Below are 16,434 nucleotides of genomic sequence, written 5' to 3'. Positions count from 1 at the left end.
GAATCGGGCCCCTGACTGACCTGGAGGTTCAGTTGTCCCCAAAACCCAGTGACTGACGTGAGGATGAACCCAAACGGGCGTTACAAAATGACACTTCTGGAAGAGTTACAGGTAGCGCGGCCGGGGCTCAAAAGTGCAGTTTTGTGGGTTGGGTTTTTTTTTTCCATTTTGGAAATCACTTTTTTAGACAGGAACCTCAAGAACAAAGCGGGAGGTGGGGGTTTTTTTTGTCTGAAACACTCATCCCTCTCCTGCTGTATTAAATACGTCCAGACTCTCGTGTTATACAGTACAGGTGATGTTATGGGCTGTTTTATTTGCGTATGGGAAGAAAAACCTCCTACAAGTCCGTGGTTTTAGGGCTGTGCCTGAAGGAGGAGGAGGCACGCAGAGGCGTGATGGCTCGTGGACTCGCGTGGATGCAGGGGTGGGTGATGTCTGGGAGGACGTAAGGGAGCTCTCCACCCCCAGCCCCAACTTTTCCCTTCTTGTCATTGCTAAACAGAGACATGACGAGGAGGCAGTGATTGACCGGGGAAGAAGGAGCAACGCTGTCAGTATTTGCTATGAGAAGGAGGAGTTGGAAGGTGAGTCTCTGCTGAGATCCTGGTGGAGGAGCCACTAGCCCAGCGCGTTTTCCCATTGCACAAAGTCTCTCCAGTGTGCCTTGTTGGGTGTCAAATCATGTGCAGCGAAACGTGCCGCGCTTCTCAATAAAGCAACACAGTTATTGTCACATTTTTTACTATTATGGCTTTTTAAACGGAGGGAAAAAGCCTCCCGGGAGGCCACGGTGTGAGTTGTAGCCACGGGGCTTGATAATTCACGGCTTTTTTTCTCGCAGAGGTTGCTCCTGGCTTGGAGAGGTCAGGAGAATCATTTCAGGGCTGCAGACACGGGGCTGTGATTTTCTTTTTTTGTTCTGGAGTTCATTGCAATGGGACTGATTTGATCGTCTCTTGTCGCCTCGTGCCATACAGAGCTTTTGAAAATAATTAGCTCGTGTTGCTGCTTAATGAGCAAGTCTGAGTGTTGTCCAGCCGAAGCTGGAATTTGAGAAGAGGTCCGATACTTTCAGGGCACTTTTAGATGACCCGGAGCCAACACTTGTTGTTGCTGTGTTGTTGCAAAGCTCGAGTAAAATAGGCTTGGAAAAAAGGACGTCCAGTGAAAATAACATTAAGGGAAGCTGGCGTTGCTCCTGGGATTGAACCGTGGCTTAGCAAGGCACCGGCCACCTCAACTATTGCCGCAATGCCGAGAGCGCTGCAAAAAACGCTGCTTTTTCGCAGGCCACCGGACCCTGTACGTGGGCGCGCAGATGCCACTGGTTAGGCAGAGCCACCGGCATCACCGACGCCACAGCCAGAAGCATCGGGAAGGGGAACGGGAGAAGGAGTCTGCCCCGACAGAGCAGGGCTACCACTGTAAGTCCCACCGCGGCATTCGCTAAACTGGGGGCAACGTGGGCACTGGGGCCTTCTGCAAGCACGTCCCCGTGGCTAGTTTGAGTGAGTTGCTGTTCTTCCGAGGGAAAGTGGCCTTATTGAGCAACACCCTCTTTTTCCCAAGTTTTACTTTCTTTTTTTTTTTTTTTCTTTTTTTTTTCTTTTTTTTTGTTTTTTTAAGTGCAGTTAAATGCATAATGGGTTTAGGCTCGTCTTCCTTAGAGGGATCCTGGCTTTAAAAATGGCAATGTGGGGAAGGAAAGCAGCCCATCCTTATGCAGAGGTGGACCAGATGCTTCTCCTTCTTCACGGCTCTGTGCAAGCCCAGAGAGACGCAGAGGAGAGGGGCCAGCCCAGTGTTTATGGCTGCACTGGTGCTGATGGCCACTTTGCACGTGAGGGTGACAAGCTGTGTTCAGGCGCAGTAACGGGATGGGTCTTTGCCTTCTGCCCCCAGGCTCCCCGTCCCAGCGGGTGCAGTTCATTCTCAGGACCAAGGAGGACGAGCAGCACATCCCTCACCACTTGTTCTCCGAGCTGGATGAGATCTGTGTAAAAGAGGGCCGAGATGCCGAGTGGAAGGAAACGGCAAGGTAAATCCCTGCTGCTTTGGCTGCGGTGGGAGAGGAGTCCCCGCACTGGCAGCGCCCGTGGGCTCTGCTTTCTCCTCTCCAGGACGCGAAGCTTTTGCAGCTGCAGGTGGCGGCACGAGGAGCCTTCTCCTCTTGCCACCCCGTGGCTCTGTCAAAGGGGCTGCAGAGCTGGGGCTGTTTTCGTGCAATGGGGCTGATCGCACCCGATGTCCGCAGGTGGCTGAAGTTTGAGGAGGACGTGGAAGACGGCGGCGAGCGCTGGAGCAAGCCCTACGTTGGCACGCTGTCCTTGCACAGCCTCTCCGAGCTGAGGAGCTGCATCAGCAATGGGTCGGTGCTGCTGGACGTTTGTGCCAACAGCATCGAAGAGATTGCAGGTACCGTGGGCACTGCATCTCTCCGGGAATGGCCGAGCTCAGCTCACCACGGTGCTCTTCACTCCCAAATCAAACCCTGCCCCAATGGCACGTCCTTTTCCAGAAGTGCCACTGTGTTTTTCTCATGAGCTGTTTTTGGATGTAGACTGGGCGTGCAACAGTCGCACTGTTTTTTTATTCCAATATGGGGTCCTTTTGAAAGCAGTTTGTGGAGTTGGAGAAGCCACTAGAGAATATTCTGCAGCCAAAAAGGAGTGTGTGTCAGGGCTTAGCAGGCTGCTCTTAGAAATACGGAGTCTGCGTAAGAGCTGAACCACCTTAAAGGAACTATTTCTTACAAGCTGTTTCCTCGCATTCTTTGTTTTACTTTTGCCTTAACATCCAGCATTTAAGAGTTTTAAGGCAGAGTTTCTCTGGCGATGACCAAGCAGTGTATTTCTGTGGGGAAGATACTTGAAGTTAATTGCAAAAGCCACTTTGGAGAAGTTATCTTTGACTGGCAGCAGGTCTCCATTCAGCCCTTTCAAGGGCTGGAGAAGTCGGAGCCGTTCTTAGCATGTTTCTCCCTGGGCTCAGCAAATTGCACTCGATCAGCACGGGAAACTGGGAACGTCTGTGCTATAGATTGCTTATAATTTGGGTAAACGTGTAGAGTCAGAAAGGCCAGGTCGGGCAAGAAAATTGCATTATTTAGAATGGGAAATATTTATCTTAGCGGAATGATGAATAAGCACTTGGATGATGTTTCTTAGCAAAAGAAAATTCTCGTTTTCACTGCAAAGGCTGAACATTATTAAAAGGCCTTGCTATGCAAGGCTGAGCGGGCATTAGGGTGCAGCCTGTGTGGCACAGCCTTCCCTGGGGGCTTTGGGGGTCGGGACTTGTTGGGGTTTCTGCTCTGATGGCTTTGTTTCCCTTTGCCATCCTCAGATATGATCCTGGCCCAGCAAGAACAGTCCACGGAGTTTGACGAGCACGTGCGGGCGCAAGTTCGAGAAGTCCTTCTGAGGAAGCACCACCATCAGAACGAGAAGACAACCAACCTTCTCCCCGCTGTCTGCTCGTTTGCTGATGTGAGCAAGAGGCAGTCGGACCTGCACCTCCTCTACAAGCCAGGTGAGGGTTTCTGCAGGGCTGTGGCCCCATTAGACTTGCCCAGGCAAAGGAGAAGCGTCCCAGTTGCTCCTTGTCCATCTTTCTGAGTGTCTTTCTTTTTCCTACCAGCCCAAACAATCACCCCTTGTCCTTCTCCCACCGCTGCGGAAGCTAAAGATGGGGTGACCCGTGAGAGCAGAGCTATGGATTTAAGCAAGGTGAGACACTCGTAGCTTTCTTAACGCCTTTAGGGCCAGATTTGCTCTTGCAGAGTGTGCTGCAGAGCGCTGTGGGCTTTGCTTTTGGGGTAATTGCCTGAAAATCGCTTGTCGTGCCCAGGCAGAGCTGCACTTCATGAAGAAAATTCCCACCGGGGCTGAAGCATCCAACGTGCTCGTAGGAGAGCTGGATTTCCTTCACCAGCCCATCGTGGCATTTGTCCGCCTGAGCCCGGCTGTCCTCCTCTCAGGCATGACGGAAGTTCCCATCCCAACAAGGTGCGAATGAGAAGCGCAAAATTCTTCCGTAAAAAAGATACCCAACCAAACATCAAGTTGCAGGCATCAGTTTGGTGTCCCAAGGGAACAAGGCTAGTGGGAGGGGGAGCAAGCACGTTTCCCCCACCCACGTCTCCTCGCCTTCATTTCTCCATTCCCTGCTGTAGCTTTTAAACCCATCGGCCAATTGTAATGAAAGTTGGCCCCCAAATTACATTTGCCGTCTGTTTTGAAGAATTTCAAATTCATCGCGGCATCGCTGAGCCTACGTGTCCCGTCTTGAGCCACGCTCTGGGCTGGGAGCTGCCAGGGCTTTCCTTGGGTGCTCTTGGAGCAAAGACACCTTCTTCTCTCTCTCATTTTCTTTTTCTTGCCCAGGTTCCTGTTTGTTTTGCTTGGACCAGAAGGAAAAGCCCATCAGTACCATGAGATCGGCAGGTCCATGGCCACTATCATGACGGATGAGGTGCGACAAGATGAGATAGCTCCGGGTCATTTTTGCCTTTCTTCAGCTCTCCCTGTCTCTGAAGTAGTGAGGAAGAGGATTTGCTGTCCCAGCTGCCCGCAGCTCTCCAAATAGCCCAGCCCTCTTTCTCACCCCAAAGCAAACACGCAGATTTGCATCACCCCACATCCTGGAGGCTGAAATCCCGCCCGGGGTGCATCCTGCACCTCATCCTTCTCGCCGGGGTCCCCAGCACGCTGTCCCCAGTGGTGGCATTGCCAGGGCCAGTAAAACTTCTCTTGCTCTTTAAGCAGAAGGGTATGGTGTGCCATGGGGGACGGGGGCCTCGTGGGGGAGATGATTACAAGTGCCGTGATGCGCAGATTTTTCCTTTTGGGGGAATATTTCCTGCCCTTTCCAGCAGGGAATTTTGGTGAAAAAGCCTTGCGTTTAGCCAAGAGCTTATTGCACTGGTTAGGACATCCGAGCTGGGTTGTCCTCTCACCAGGTTGTCTTCTATTGGCAGGTTTTCCGTGACGTTGCCTATAAAGCCAAGAACGGGGCTGACCTCGTGGCTGGCATCGACGAGTTTCTGGATCAGGTCACGGTCTTGCCGCCAGGAGAGTGGGATCCATCAATCCGAATCGAGCCCCCGAAAAACGTCCCTTCGCAGGTGGGTGCCACATCGGCGGGAGGCATGAGGGGGATGGGCAGGATGGCTGGGGATGCTGTTCAGGGGCCCAAATTCACAAGGTCCCACTCTGACACAGTCACAGAGCCAGACCAGAAGCAAAACAAGCCAGTGGTTACAAGTCCATAGCTTTATCTCACTTCCATTTTAACAGGAAAAAAGGAAGATGCCAGGAGCTCTTGATGACAGTGCTTCTCACAGCACGCTGGAGAAACACAGTGGGCCTGAACTGCAGCGGACGGGAAGGTGGGAGCTGTAATAGTTTGGGGTTTTTTTCTGTTTGCCTCTCAAATCTGAGCATGCACCTTCCCTTCTAGCAGGTCTTTGGGGTTAGCTGGTTCAGTGAAGGGGCTCCACATTGCCAGCTTGGTCCCCTGGGCTGGGCAGGGGGGAGATCTGGGCAGCTGGGCTCAGCCCCAACCATCACCGTTGCACGCAGGTTTTCTTGATTTGGGCTGAAGGAGAGTGCTTCTTTTTAGCCACGAAAGTTACTCTATGCTTGTGATTGCCCTTCTGCAGCAAAGCAAAGTCGACGTGTTCCTCCAAGAGAACAGACTCTCTTCTTTTTCCTTCCTGCAGGCTCTTTGGAGGTTTGACCCTGGACGTGAAGCGGAAAGCCCCGTGGTTCTGGAGCGACTTCCGGGATGGTCTGAGCCTGCAGTGCCTGGCGTCCTTCCTCTTCCTCTACTGTGCCTGCATGTCCCCTGTCATCACCTTTGGGGGACTGCTGGGGGAGGCGACCAATGGCCACATAGTGAGCACCTCTCTCTGTTGGGGGGGATGGGGGAGGGTAAAACTCAGGCCAAAGTCCCTGCTGCAGTGAACCGGCTTTGGTTTTTGTTTCTCCCTAACGATTTATTTACTCACGGCCGCCTCTCTTCCCCGGACAGAGTGCCATGGAGTCGCTGCTGGGCGCGTCCATGGCCGGCGTGGTGTATTGCCTCTTTGCCGGCCAACCTCTCACCATCCTCGGCAGCACCGGACCCGTCCTGGTGTTTGAGAAGATCCTCTACAAATTCTGCAAGTAAGGCAGGCTGCCGCAGCTGGGTGCTGCGAGAGCCTTCAGAAGGGGGCAGTGATGGAGAAAAGATGCTTTTCTTTTCTTTTTCTTAGGGGTAGTTGCTAGATTTTAGTGACAGTCCTTTTGTTGCGATGGCTTTGATGGGAGATAAACCACCCTTATTGCCATAAGGTTTATTATTAAGCCCCAGCTTGCTGGCAGCAGGTGACTGGGTGCAAACCCAGCTGGTTTCAGTGTTAGGGCGTCAGGGTGATGTGGGAGAACACCACCTGGCCCAAGAGGGACCTGACCTCAAGCAGCCTCCAAGGTGTTAACACGAGATCCGTGTTAAACAGTGGTAACTAAATAATTGGCCTCTCCTGCTGTGGGTCTACACCCTGCACCACAGCCCCGAGGCTCTCTGTAGTAGTACATGGAAACTGCATTTCCCATCCGCAGCCTTGACACGCTCCAAAATTGCTCCCCGTTTTCCCCAAAGGCAGGCATGGCTCAGGGCCTCTTGCTGGCCTTTCCAGCCTTTGTTTCATTCTGCTTTCCCAGGGAATACACGCTCTCCTATCTGTCTCTGCGGGCGTGCATTGGGCTGTGGACCGCCTTCTTGTGCATAGTGCTGGTGGCCACCGACGCCAGCTGTTTGGTGTGCTACGTCACCCGCTTCACGGAAGAAGCCTTTGCCTCCCTCATCTGCATCATCTTCATCTACGAGGCTCTGGAGAAGCTGAGTCACCTGCGAGACACCTACCCTGTGCACATGCACAGCAAGCTGGACTTCCTCACCAGCTACTAGTGGGTTTTTTTCCCCCTGAGAAAGCTGCTGCCCCTTGGCAGGAGCTCCGGGCTGCACCTCCATCACCTTTCCCTTACCCCTGTCTTGGCTTCTCTCCTCCCAGCTGTAAGTGTGAGGCACCGACCCATCCCAGCAACGAAACGCTGCGTTTCTGGGCGAGCAACAAGATCAACGTGTCTGGCATCGCCTGGGAAAACCTCACGGTGACCGTAAGTGCCCCGAGCCACTGCTTCCTCGTGCCGCGTCCATGGGGTCCAGGGGCATTTGCCTGGTGCAAAAGTCAGAGCCCTTCAGGGAATGATGGGCTTCAAACTGTGCTAGTGCTGCTCGGAAAAGTCCTTGCCTAAATGTAGCGTGTGGTTTTAAGCCGCTTGGTCCTGGGGAGGAGAGTCCACCTTGTCCAGTCTACCCCAACGTTGTGGGTAGCAAGTGTCCCCGTCAAGCCTGTTGCAGGACAGTATTTCTGACTGGGAGGAAGGTTAAGTAGTGGGTGGTTTGATTATTGTAGAAGTTGTAGGACTTAAGTTCATGCTTGAAAGGTAGTAGCTGGCCTCCTTAATGGGTTCCTAGTAACTCCAGGCCTTGCTTTCTCGTTCAGTGCTGTCTGTAGGTACGTGCATAAATTTGCTTGTCTGAGCAGCCTCTCAGGCTGTTGTTGCCGGAAGCAGAGCCCGGGCCTAGGGCAGCAGGCTCTTATGGTGGCCTTCATCCCCTCTTGGCCAGGTTCTGCAAGACCTCCCCTGGGGAGGGACGATCTGTCTCTTCTCCTCCTTTCCTACCATGGTTGTCTTTAGCCCTCCTTCCCTCTTCCCTCTCTCTCTATCCCCAAGAGTTTCCAGTGTTTCCTTCCCCTCTGGTGTCTTCTTTAGCCACGATTGCTCGAATGGCAGGCAGAGGATGTGCCAAGGGTGCGTGGTATGGTGTCCCCTCACATCTCATTTCTCCGCTGTGTAGTTCAATGTGTCACTTGTTCAGCTGCTGCTGCTCATTAAATATAAATCTCTATTGGCAGGAGCAGTTACAGGGTCGTGGATCTTGGACCAAGATCCTCAAAACCCCCTAGCTATGCGAGGTTTCCCTGCCGCACGTGCACTGCCTTTGTGTCCTGACGCTCTGTTTCTCCAGGAATGTCGGTATTTGCGTGGGGAGTTTCAAGGACCTGCCTGTGGACGCGACGGCCCCTACACCCCTGACGTGTTCTTCTGGTGCTGCATCCTCTTCTTCGCCACCTTTGCCCTGTCAAGCTTCTTGAAGAAGTTTAAAACCAGCCGCTACTTTCCAACCAGAGTAAGTAGAAGATGGTGGCCAGTGTCCATCTCCACACTCATTTCCCAAAATGGCTTTCCTGGAGCACTAAGCAGTATTTGCCCTGCCTTGGTCAAGCTGGGAAACGTTGGCCTTGCAGGCCAAGCTCTCCAAGAGCTTGGATGTCCCGCACTCATTTCCATGAGTGCAAAATCATCGTAGCATTTCCCACATGCCTCGTGACCTGCCCCAGATTGAAGATTTTGGGGGGTTGATTTATTTTATTTTTATTTTTTTTTCTCCTCAGGTAGTAGGAAGTCAGGTTTCCCAAAGTTTTGGGGGTTGGGGTTGGGGGATTTTTTCCCTACCTTCTGTGCATTATGTGCTCGAGCGGAAAGTAGATTCGAATGAGGAGCTTCCTTTTGAGGACTAAAGGATGCCTCAGTGCCTTGTTGCCATTGTAGCTGTGAGTGTAGCTGTAGTGTCAGACATGTGTTTTCTTATTTTTAATATTATTATTATTATTTTTAGGTTTTGACTTAAACCAACCCTTGTCCGCCTAATTAAGCTTTTTTTATTGTCTGACCCCAGATCTCACAGGGACAAACACAGCAGCAGTATCTAAGCAAGGGATCAGGCTGCATGTGCTCAGAGGGGTGGTGGGATTTGGTTAAGCAGCCTTAATGTTGTGGATGTCTGCAACTCTTGCATCTCGCGTTACGGCCCTGTTTGCCATGCCCCTCTCACCTCTGGTTTCTCGCCCCAGGTACGGTCCACAGTGAGCGACTTTGCTGTTTTCCTCACCATCGTCATCATGGTGCTCCTTGACTTTGTGGTTGGGATCCCATCGCCGAAGCTCCAGGTCCCCCATGCGTTCAAGGTAACGGGATGTTTTGGCACGTGGGGGTGCCACAAGGTGATGCCGGGGCAGGGCAGGGCTGAGTCTGGAGGAGATGCTGGTGGTGTGACCATCTCCTCTTCCACCTCCAAGTGCCTTGCTTCCTCCTGGAAACGAGAAGATGGCCCCAAAACTAGATACCTACAGGGGAAGTATCTAGAGGTGCTTGCAAAGAGGAGACTGGCACTGCTGAAGCCCCCGGGAGAGGGGGACATGAAGCCAGGGCTGGGAGGTGCTCTGACACAGGGAGGGAGGGGAAAATGAAAGCCAGTGGAGTGCCTGGGCTGGGAGACGATGCTGATGCGTGGGCTTTGTTGCAGCCTACCAGAGACGACCGTGGGTGGTTCATCAACCCCATAGGACCCAACCCTTGGTGGACGGTGTTGGCTGCGCTCATCCCAGCTCTGCTCTGCACCATCTTGATATTTATGGACCAGCAGATCAGTGCCGTTATTGTGAACAGGAAGGAGCACAAGCTGAAGGTAAGGGCCTGTGAGGGATGACCCCAGCCCCTTCTGGGCTGCAGGTCTGGGGAGAAGCTCTTATTCCCGATGCTTTCTGAAGGCATTGGTTTGGGACAAGGTCAGGCTGCGTGGCAGGATGCTCTCCTGGATTAACGATGATGCAGGGAGCAAGTGACAGGGCAGTTCAGATGAGCAACCTTTTGGAGGAGCAAATTAATCTTGGAGCAATAGAGAAGTGCGTTTTTGTTTTAAAATGGCAGCAGCAGCAGGTGTGGGGAATGAATTGTTTTGATGCGCTGCCAGGGATAACTCAGAGTCACACCTTCCATCCAAGTGGTACAGTTTTCTTTGTGAGTAGAAAAAATGGTTTGGTGGTTTTGGGTTGTGGGTTGTTGTATTTTGGAGAAGTATTTATCGCACAAGCTCTGCATATCCATTGTTTCTGAACTCCTGCCAGATTTTCATGCCACGTGCTTGTGCAAAGCCTGCATACACGCTTGCTTGTTTCCATTTCTTGTTTTGAATTCTGAAGAAGTTGACTTGTGCTCGAGCAGGGTTTGAGTCTGACTTGCGACGTTATCCTTGCTCTTGTGCTATGGGATGCTCTGTTTCTTGTTTTCCTGCCTGCAGAAAGGATGCGGGTACCACCTGGACCTTTTTGTGGTGGCCGTGATGCTCGGGGTGTGCTCTGTGATGGGGCTGCCCTGGTTTGTGGCTGCGACCGTCCTGTCCATCACCCACGTGAATAGCCTCAAAGTAGAGTCTGACTGCTCAGCTCCAGGAGAACAACCCAAGTTTCTGGGGATACGAGAGCAGAGAGTCACTGGCTTGCTGATCTTTGTGCTCATGGGCTGCTCCGTCTTCTTCACTTCTGTGTTAAAGGTGAGAGGAAAATGCAAACCACCCAACAACCGCGAGCTTGTTGGAGGTTACAGCAAAACAGTCCCCTCTCTGCAGGCCTGAGTAGTTAGTTGTGGAGCGGAGGAGGAGGAGGTGATCCCAACCCTTGGGGCTTGACCCACGGTGGGAACCAGCCTCGGTTAGGCTTTGCAGCCCTTCAGGCCCCCGTTTGGTGTGCTCGAGGCGAGCAAGCAACGCAACTGCTTGAATTTTTGGGTGTCTTTCAGGCCCGCCCATGTTTATGGGTTACAGTTGAGCATATTCAGACCAGCACATCTGCTGTCTTTCAAACAGGCAGCCCTTTACTGGCTGCAATTTGCTCCCCAAATGCCCGGGAGCAGCCGTTCCCAGGAGCTAAACACACTGAGGTCATCCCCGTGGGCTTCCTTGAACGTTCCTCCCACAAAGTAATCTCGTCTCTAGGCTAAAAGGAGGCCTGTGGCCTTTGCCTGTTGCCCCAAGAATAGGCAGAAGTGTTTCTTCTACCGCCAGAGAATGCGGCATAGGGTAGCACGGGTGAAATCGCCTGTTTTCCTCCAACCTTTCTGGAAAATAGGATTATTCTGAGGAGAGGTAACTCCCAAGTTCAGCCTAAAGCAGAGCCTTAGCTCACTCGTGCGCACAAAATGGCAAAAAAATGGTTAAAATCTGACCCATCTCTAAGCCTGAATGGAAGCTGGAAAGCTTCAAGCAATTTTAGGCAGTGCCTGTGGAAGAGGGTGGTAATACTGAAAATGCAATACAGAAAAAGAAACGATTGCATTCTTACTTTTTTTTTTTCTTCCCCCCCCCCAGTTTATACCAATGCCTGTGCTTTATGGCGTCTTTCTCTACATGGGTGTGTCGTCACTCAGAGGAATTCAGGTACGGACTCTTTTACAGCGTGCAGCATGTTGGCTCCCTGGTATTTTGTCTCTGTAGCAGCAGGGAAAAAAGCAGTGGCATGGGAAAAACTTCTCGCAGAGCAAGCAATGAAACTCTTTTGTGTAAAAAAGAGATTGGTGGAGTCACAGGAGGTATATGGGGCTGGGAGGACCAGGCAAGTTCAGCGCTCTCTGTTGCAGGGTTTAGGGCAGGTCAGTGTTTGGTTACGTGAAAAGCGGGGGAATTTGGTGCAAAGGGAAGGCAGTTTCTACCACTGGTGGAAATCCTCGCGGGGGGATTCAGTGGGCCGAGAAATGCTAATAATGGAATGGCATGGAATAGTTGCCGTTTGGTGGGCAGCTCTCAGGGCCAAGCCGGTTTATAGATGGAGCGAAGGGAAAATGGGTGCTGCTCCCAGGAGGAATGCGGTGGGATCCAGGATTTCTGACGGCAAGCGAGATGCTGCAAAGTGCCTCCACGTCTCGAGAGGGCCAGAAACTTGCCGCAGTCCCAAGGTGGCAACCTTTCCCTTTTATTTCGCAGTTCTTTGATCGCTTGAAGCTGTTTTGGATGCCGGCGAAACACCAGCCGGATTTCATCTACCTGCGGCACGTGCCCTTGCGAAAGGTGCATTTCTTCACGGCGATCCAGCTGACCTGCCTCGTCCTGCTCTGGACCATCAAGGTGTCCCGTGCCGCCATCATCTTTCCCATGATGGTAAGAGCTGCCACCGCTCAGCAGCGGGGTGTTTGCAGTGTTGGAGTGAGAGGTGGCATCGTCTCTGAGCTCACCGCATCTTCCCTCTTATTCATGAAGGTTTTGGCTCTCGTCTTTGTCCGGAAAGCGATGGATTTCTGCTTCTCAAAGCGAGAGCTCAGCTTTCTGGATGACCTTATGCCAGAAAGGAAGAAGAAGTTGGACGATGCCAGAAATGAAGCCGGAGAAGAAGAAGAGGTAAGGCTTGCTGTGTCCTCGGGGCTGGACATCTCCGTGTGGCTGTGAGATTGCCTGTTTCTCTTACAGCTTGTCTGGAAATGTTGGGGGAAGATCAGCACTCAATCGAAATAGATCCCAATAGCCTGTAACTTTTGTAACCTTTGTTTCCTCAAGTAGCAGTGAGCTGAACGCTTGAATACAGGTGTAATTTTTAAAACGAGTCGTTTTTCACAAAGGTCATTATCATTATGATGATTATTATTAGATGATGATGATGATGCTGCTGTTGCTGCTGCTGCTGGCAAGATTTGCTCATAATCGTGTTTTGAACACACAGTCCCCCTGCCCCGAAATCTTTGGAGTGAACGGTTTCTTCCCTGCTGCACTAATACCTATAGCTGCCAAGGGGCAGAAGCGGAGGGCAGACTGCTAAGTTTGTGCTGGGCATTCAGCTTATCTCCACTTTGATCAAAGACAGAGAACGTGATTTGTCCCTTTTTTACATCAGGAGTCCAGGAGGGTGATGGAAGCTGCTGCTGCTGCAAGTTCAGTTCAGCTGAACGTGGGGAAGACCAGTGATGTGGATATCCCAAAGCAAAGCAGTGACAGGTAAAGCTCCACCAAGCGCCAGGACCCCCGGCAAGATTAGCTTGAAGGTGTTTGGCAGAGTTTTCTCCACTTGCCTCTTTGTGGGGCATCCCACAGAAACCAGCAGGCAGCTTGGTGGGAAAACCAAATTTGGGGGCAGGGCTGCAGGAAGTGATTGCAGGGCTCTGACCGCAAGCAGAGTGGCTGCAGCACTCGTGTTTGACCCTCAAACCTTGCCTCATCAGTGCCTTTACGGTAGCTGGAGATCCTCATACTTAACACATGAGGAGTTGCAGGCGTGATCTGTACGAGCAGTGGCTTAGGAACCTGGACCGGGGCTAAGCCCCAGCAAGAGCCTTTGCACAGAGCTGTTGCTCTGCAGCTCCCGGGCTTGCCTCCCAAAACTCCTCATCCAGCAAAATCCCCCACACTTATGCGGAGCTTTGATTCTCGGGGCTCCGCTGTTCCTCTTGCTGATGCTAATGCTCTTGGTGGCATCAGTTCCCATAATCACGGATTGCTGTGTAAAATATTTATTGCAGGACTGATCCTTCTGAGATTGTTATCCTGGATGAAATGTCACAAATGACCGTATGGAAGGCTCTCACTTTGAAGACAGAAACCCTTTGAATCCAGGGAGGAAAAAGGTAAAGGATTGCACGTGAACGTGACCGTGCTACTCTGCAAGCGACGGCGCACGCCTACGCTTTTCCCACGCTTTGGCCGGCAAGGCTGAGCAAACGGCCTGTCCCTGGGAACAGGCATTGTGGACCGTGGCATGTAAACCAGCTCCTCTCTGCTGGGGTGGTCCCCCAAACAGGGCTGAATCAGCAGCAGGTGGCAGGTCTTCCACTGATGATGCTCTCCCTCTTTTTCTCTCCCCTTCGCCTTTCCCCACTCCCGCTTTTCACGTTTAGGAATCTTGACTTTGAAGGAGAGGAGTGAGAGCGTGACTCGGGGATGTGCCAACGCAGACAGAGGGAGAAAGCGCTTTGTTTCAGTTGGAGGATTCCCATTAAAGCCATGCAGATGTTTTCAGTTATCCTTGGTGTGCTTCAGGCATTCAGTATCTCTAGACCAGCAAGCTGAGGTGAAGGTCACAGTCAAGGGGAGTTTGGTGGTGTTAAGTCTGTGTGCGTACGTGCGTGTGGGGGTGTGGGTTTGTAGTGGTAGAGGGACTGCTACTGCTTTATCATTCAGTGCTCTTCTTTTAATACCTAATTCCTCCTCTTTTTTTTTCCCCTCTTTTTTCCAAATGTAAACTGGGAATGTCCAAAATAATTTTCTGTTATAGTTGATGCATTCTCCACTTTCTTCTTGATCATGACCGGGTTTTTGGTCTGGTTTGGGGTCCTGGCTTTAATTCACTCTTATGTCTCTTACTGGTACGAGAGGGATGCCCTCTGCAGCAGGGCAGCATAGAGAGCGTCCGAGCAGTTGGCCTAAGGTGAAAGAAAACATTTGCTCCCTGTGCTCCAGTTTTACCTCTCTTGGTTGGTTTGGTTTTGGGTTTGTTTTTTTTTGCTTTGGCTCTGCCATCAGCCTGGGAGCTGCAAAATGCAGAACTGCCACCTTCTTGTCCCTTGGCTGTAAACTGCATCTAAGGGAGCACTTCAGGTATTTGATTTTGAATACACTGTATGGTCACAGGAGTGGCCAGATGAGACCTGGGGCTCTGTGTCCCTGGGCTGCTCCCTCTGTTGTTCCTCCACTTTCCTTCTGTATTGGATCTGGCTGAGTTGGAGTTCCTTTACCCCACAGCAGCCCTCGTAGTGCTGTGCTCTGTACTGGTAGCTAGAAAGCTGTTGATAACACAGCAGTGTTTTGGCCATGGCTGAGCGGTGCTGGCACAGCATCAAGGCTGTCTCTCTAACATTCCCCCGTCTCCAGTAGGCTGGGGGTGGGCAAGATCTTGGGAGGCGACGTAGCCAGGAAGAAGAGGCATCTAGGTAGCAAGTAAATCTTAGGTCCCTTCAGATGCTGGGGACCCTGCGTTCATGCAGCATTGGGCAGACCCCAGATGGATTTTCCCTTGGCACGCTTTACGGTGGAGAAGCGGAGAAGTTCCTCCTTTTGGTCATTCACGGTATTATGCAACTTTTCTTAGAAGAAAACACCTCTGTGCGTAAAGGATGTTCACACGCGGACTTCTCGCTGCACTTTAGGTAACGGCAGGGCTGCGCAGGTGGCGTAATCGCTGGTACCAAGCAGGAGCTGCCTGGAGGCTCCTCTGTTACAGTCAACCAGCTCCGTTTATCCTGCGGCCAAGGGACATGTGTAGGGACGCAGCCTGAAGGCCACGCTGCACGTACAGCGCAGCACAGACCTGCACCCGCTCAGGGTAACTGTTAGGTGGATCCCTAACTCCTGGAGGTACAGTGATCTCCCAGTCAGGATCTCTGCACCAGGCTGTGAAACTGCACGGTAACTCGGGAACCGGAGAAGGTCCAGATCTGGAGGGGATGGTTAACCACAGGGCCTCACGTTGAACCTCCTCTAAGCTCGTCCTGTGCTTACAGGGTTCTCGAGCTTCTCGGGCATCTCCCAGACTGGCCGGTTACTGCCAGCTCCCTCGTTCCTACGTTCCCCTCCCTGCCTGCCTGCCCCACTTTGGCCCCTGCAGCAGCACTCAGCTGAGCACCCTCCGTTGCTCCTGGGGAAAGAGCGTCCTCCTTGCTCTCCGTGGCGTTCCCCCAGCACATGGTGCTGTAGCAAGGACAAGGCAGTCAGATACAGACACAGCCTGTTGAACAGAGCGTCCTGCACGCAGTGCTTCCGATAGAGCAGCTCAGGAGCAAGGAGGTGAGCTGGGTGTGCTGCCTCTCACAAAGAGCATTCTACATCGGCGACCTTCCCCGTTGGACCCTCTGCAGCCTCTCTTTTTCCCGGTGTTGTAGGTGTTAGGTTGTGTGGTTAAAGGTTCATCTCCACAAACGCAGAGGAGGACAAAGGAGCAATGGCAGGCAGGGGAAGCCCAGTGACCTAGGCAGAGGCAAGGGAGCACCCTGCTGTGGCTTTTGCCAGGGCTGTCACAGGAGAGGGCTCGACCACATTGCCTGGGTATGAGGCTCACCAGACAAGTATTGACTCTCCCTTGCTCACTTCACAGACTGACGGGGGGAATGCGCTTCTGTGGCCATGCCCTGCCTCTGAAGCCCGGCCGTAGACAAAAAACCGGCTCAAACTGTGAAGGTTACCAGGCAACACGTGACTGGGTGCACGTGTGCGGCAAGGTCTGTGCGTGTGAATGTCTGAAACTGAGTTCTGAGCTGTCAAGCAGAAGCCTGCTTCTTGCTACACGCAGCCAGCGTGGGCTGGTTGTAAATTTGGGTAACACCTGGAATAATCAAAAGTGGCGTGTCCCGAATCCTACAGTTAGTAAAGAGCTAGGAGAGAGAAGCCTTAATTTGGAGGCTGATCAGGCATTGTACTGCTCACATAGACAGATTAGGAAAACTGGGGGCGTGGGGTTCCAGAAAGAAGAGGTGGTGTCAAAAAGAAGGGTTCCCAGAAAGAAGAAGGGATCTTGAAGAGAAGCAAGGGACCCAGGAAGGAAAAGGTGAAGATCCTGGCTGGAGGAAATAT

At 52.2% G+C, this 16,434-nt stretch overlaps 2 protein-coding genes across 2 annotated transcripts in view; one reads left to right on the top strand and one right to left on the bottom strand.

The window, feature by feature from the left end:
• Positions 1–16,434, bottom strand: part of LOC126036843 (electroneutral sodium bicarbonate exchanger 1-like) — a 720,476-nt gene that overhangs the window by 194,011 nt on the left and 510,031 nt on the right. The gene's annotated exons all lie outside the window — the stretch shown is intronic.
• LOC126036855 (electroneutral sodium bicarbonate exchanger 1-like) lies at positions 497–13,464 on the top strand (the record flags this gene model as incomplete). The annotated part of the gene is made up of 22 exons (XM_049797067.1): positions 497–587; positions 1,293–1,439; positions 1,906–2,041; positions 2,258–2,418; positions 3,349–3,534; positions 3,643–3,731; positions 3,853–4,010; positions 4,389–4,476; positions 4,982–5,128; positions 5,301–5,392; positions 5,726–5,900; positions 6,037–6,170; positions 6,708–6,953; positions 7,058–7,163; positions 8,080–8,241; positions 8,966–9,079; positions 9,418–9,579; positions 10,192–10,443; positions 11,257–11,325; positions 11,869–12,042; positions 12,142–12,285; positions 13,399–13,464. Coding segments are annotated over exons 2-22 (2,979 nt in total), but the record flags the coding sequence as incomplete, so codon positions are not given.

Source organism: Accipiter gentilis, unplaced genomic scaffold (genome assembly GCF_929443795.1).
Source record: "Accipiter gentilis unplaced genomic scaffold, bAccGen1.1, whole genome shotgun sequence".
NCBI lineage: Eukaryota > Metazoa > Chordata > Aves > Accipitriformes > Accipitridae > Astur > Astur gentilis.
Note: the sequence above shows the minus strand (reverse complement) of the source record. Positions and strands in the feature narration are given on the sequence as shown.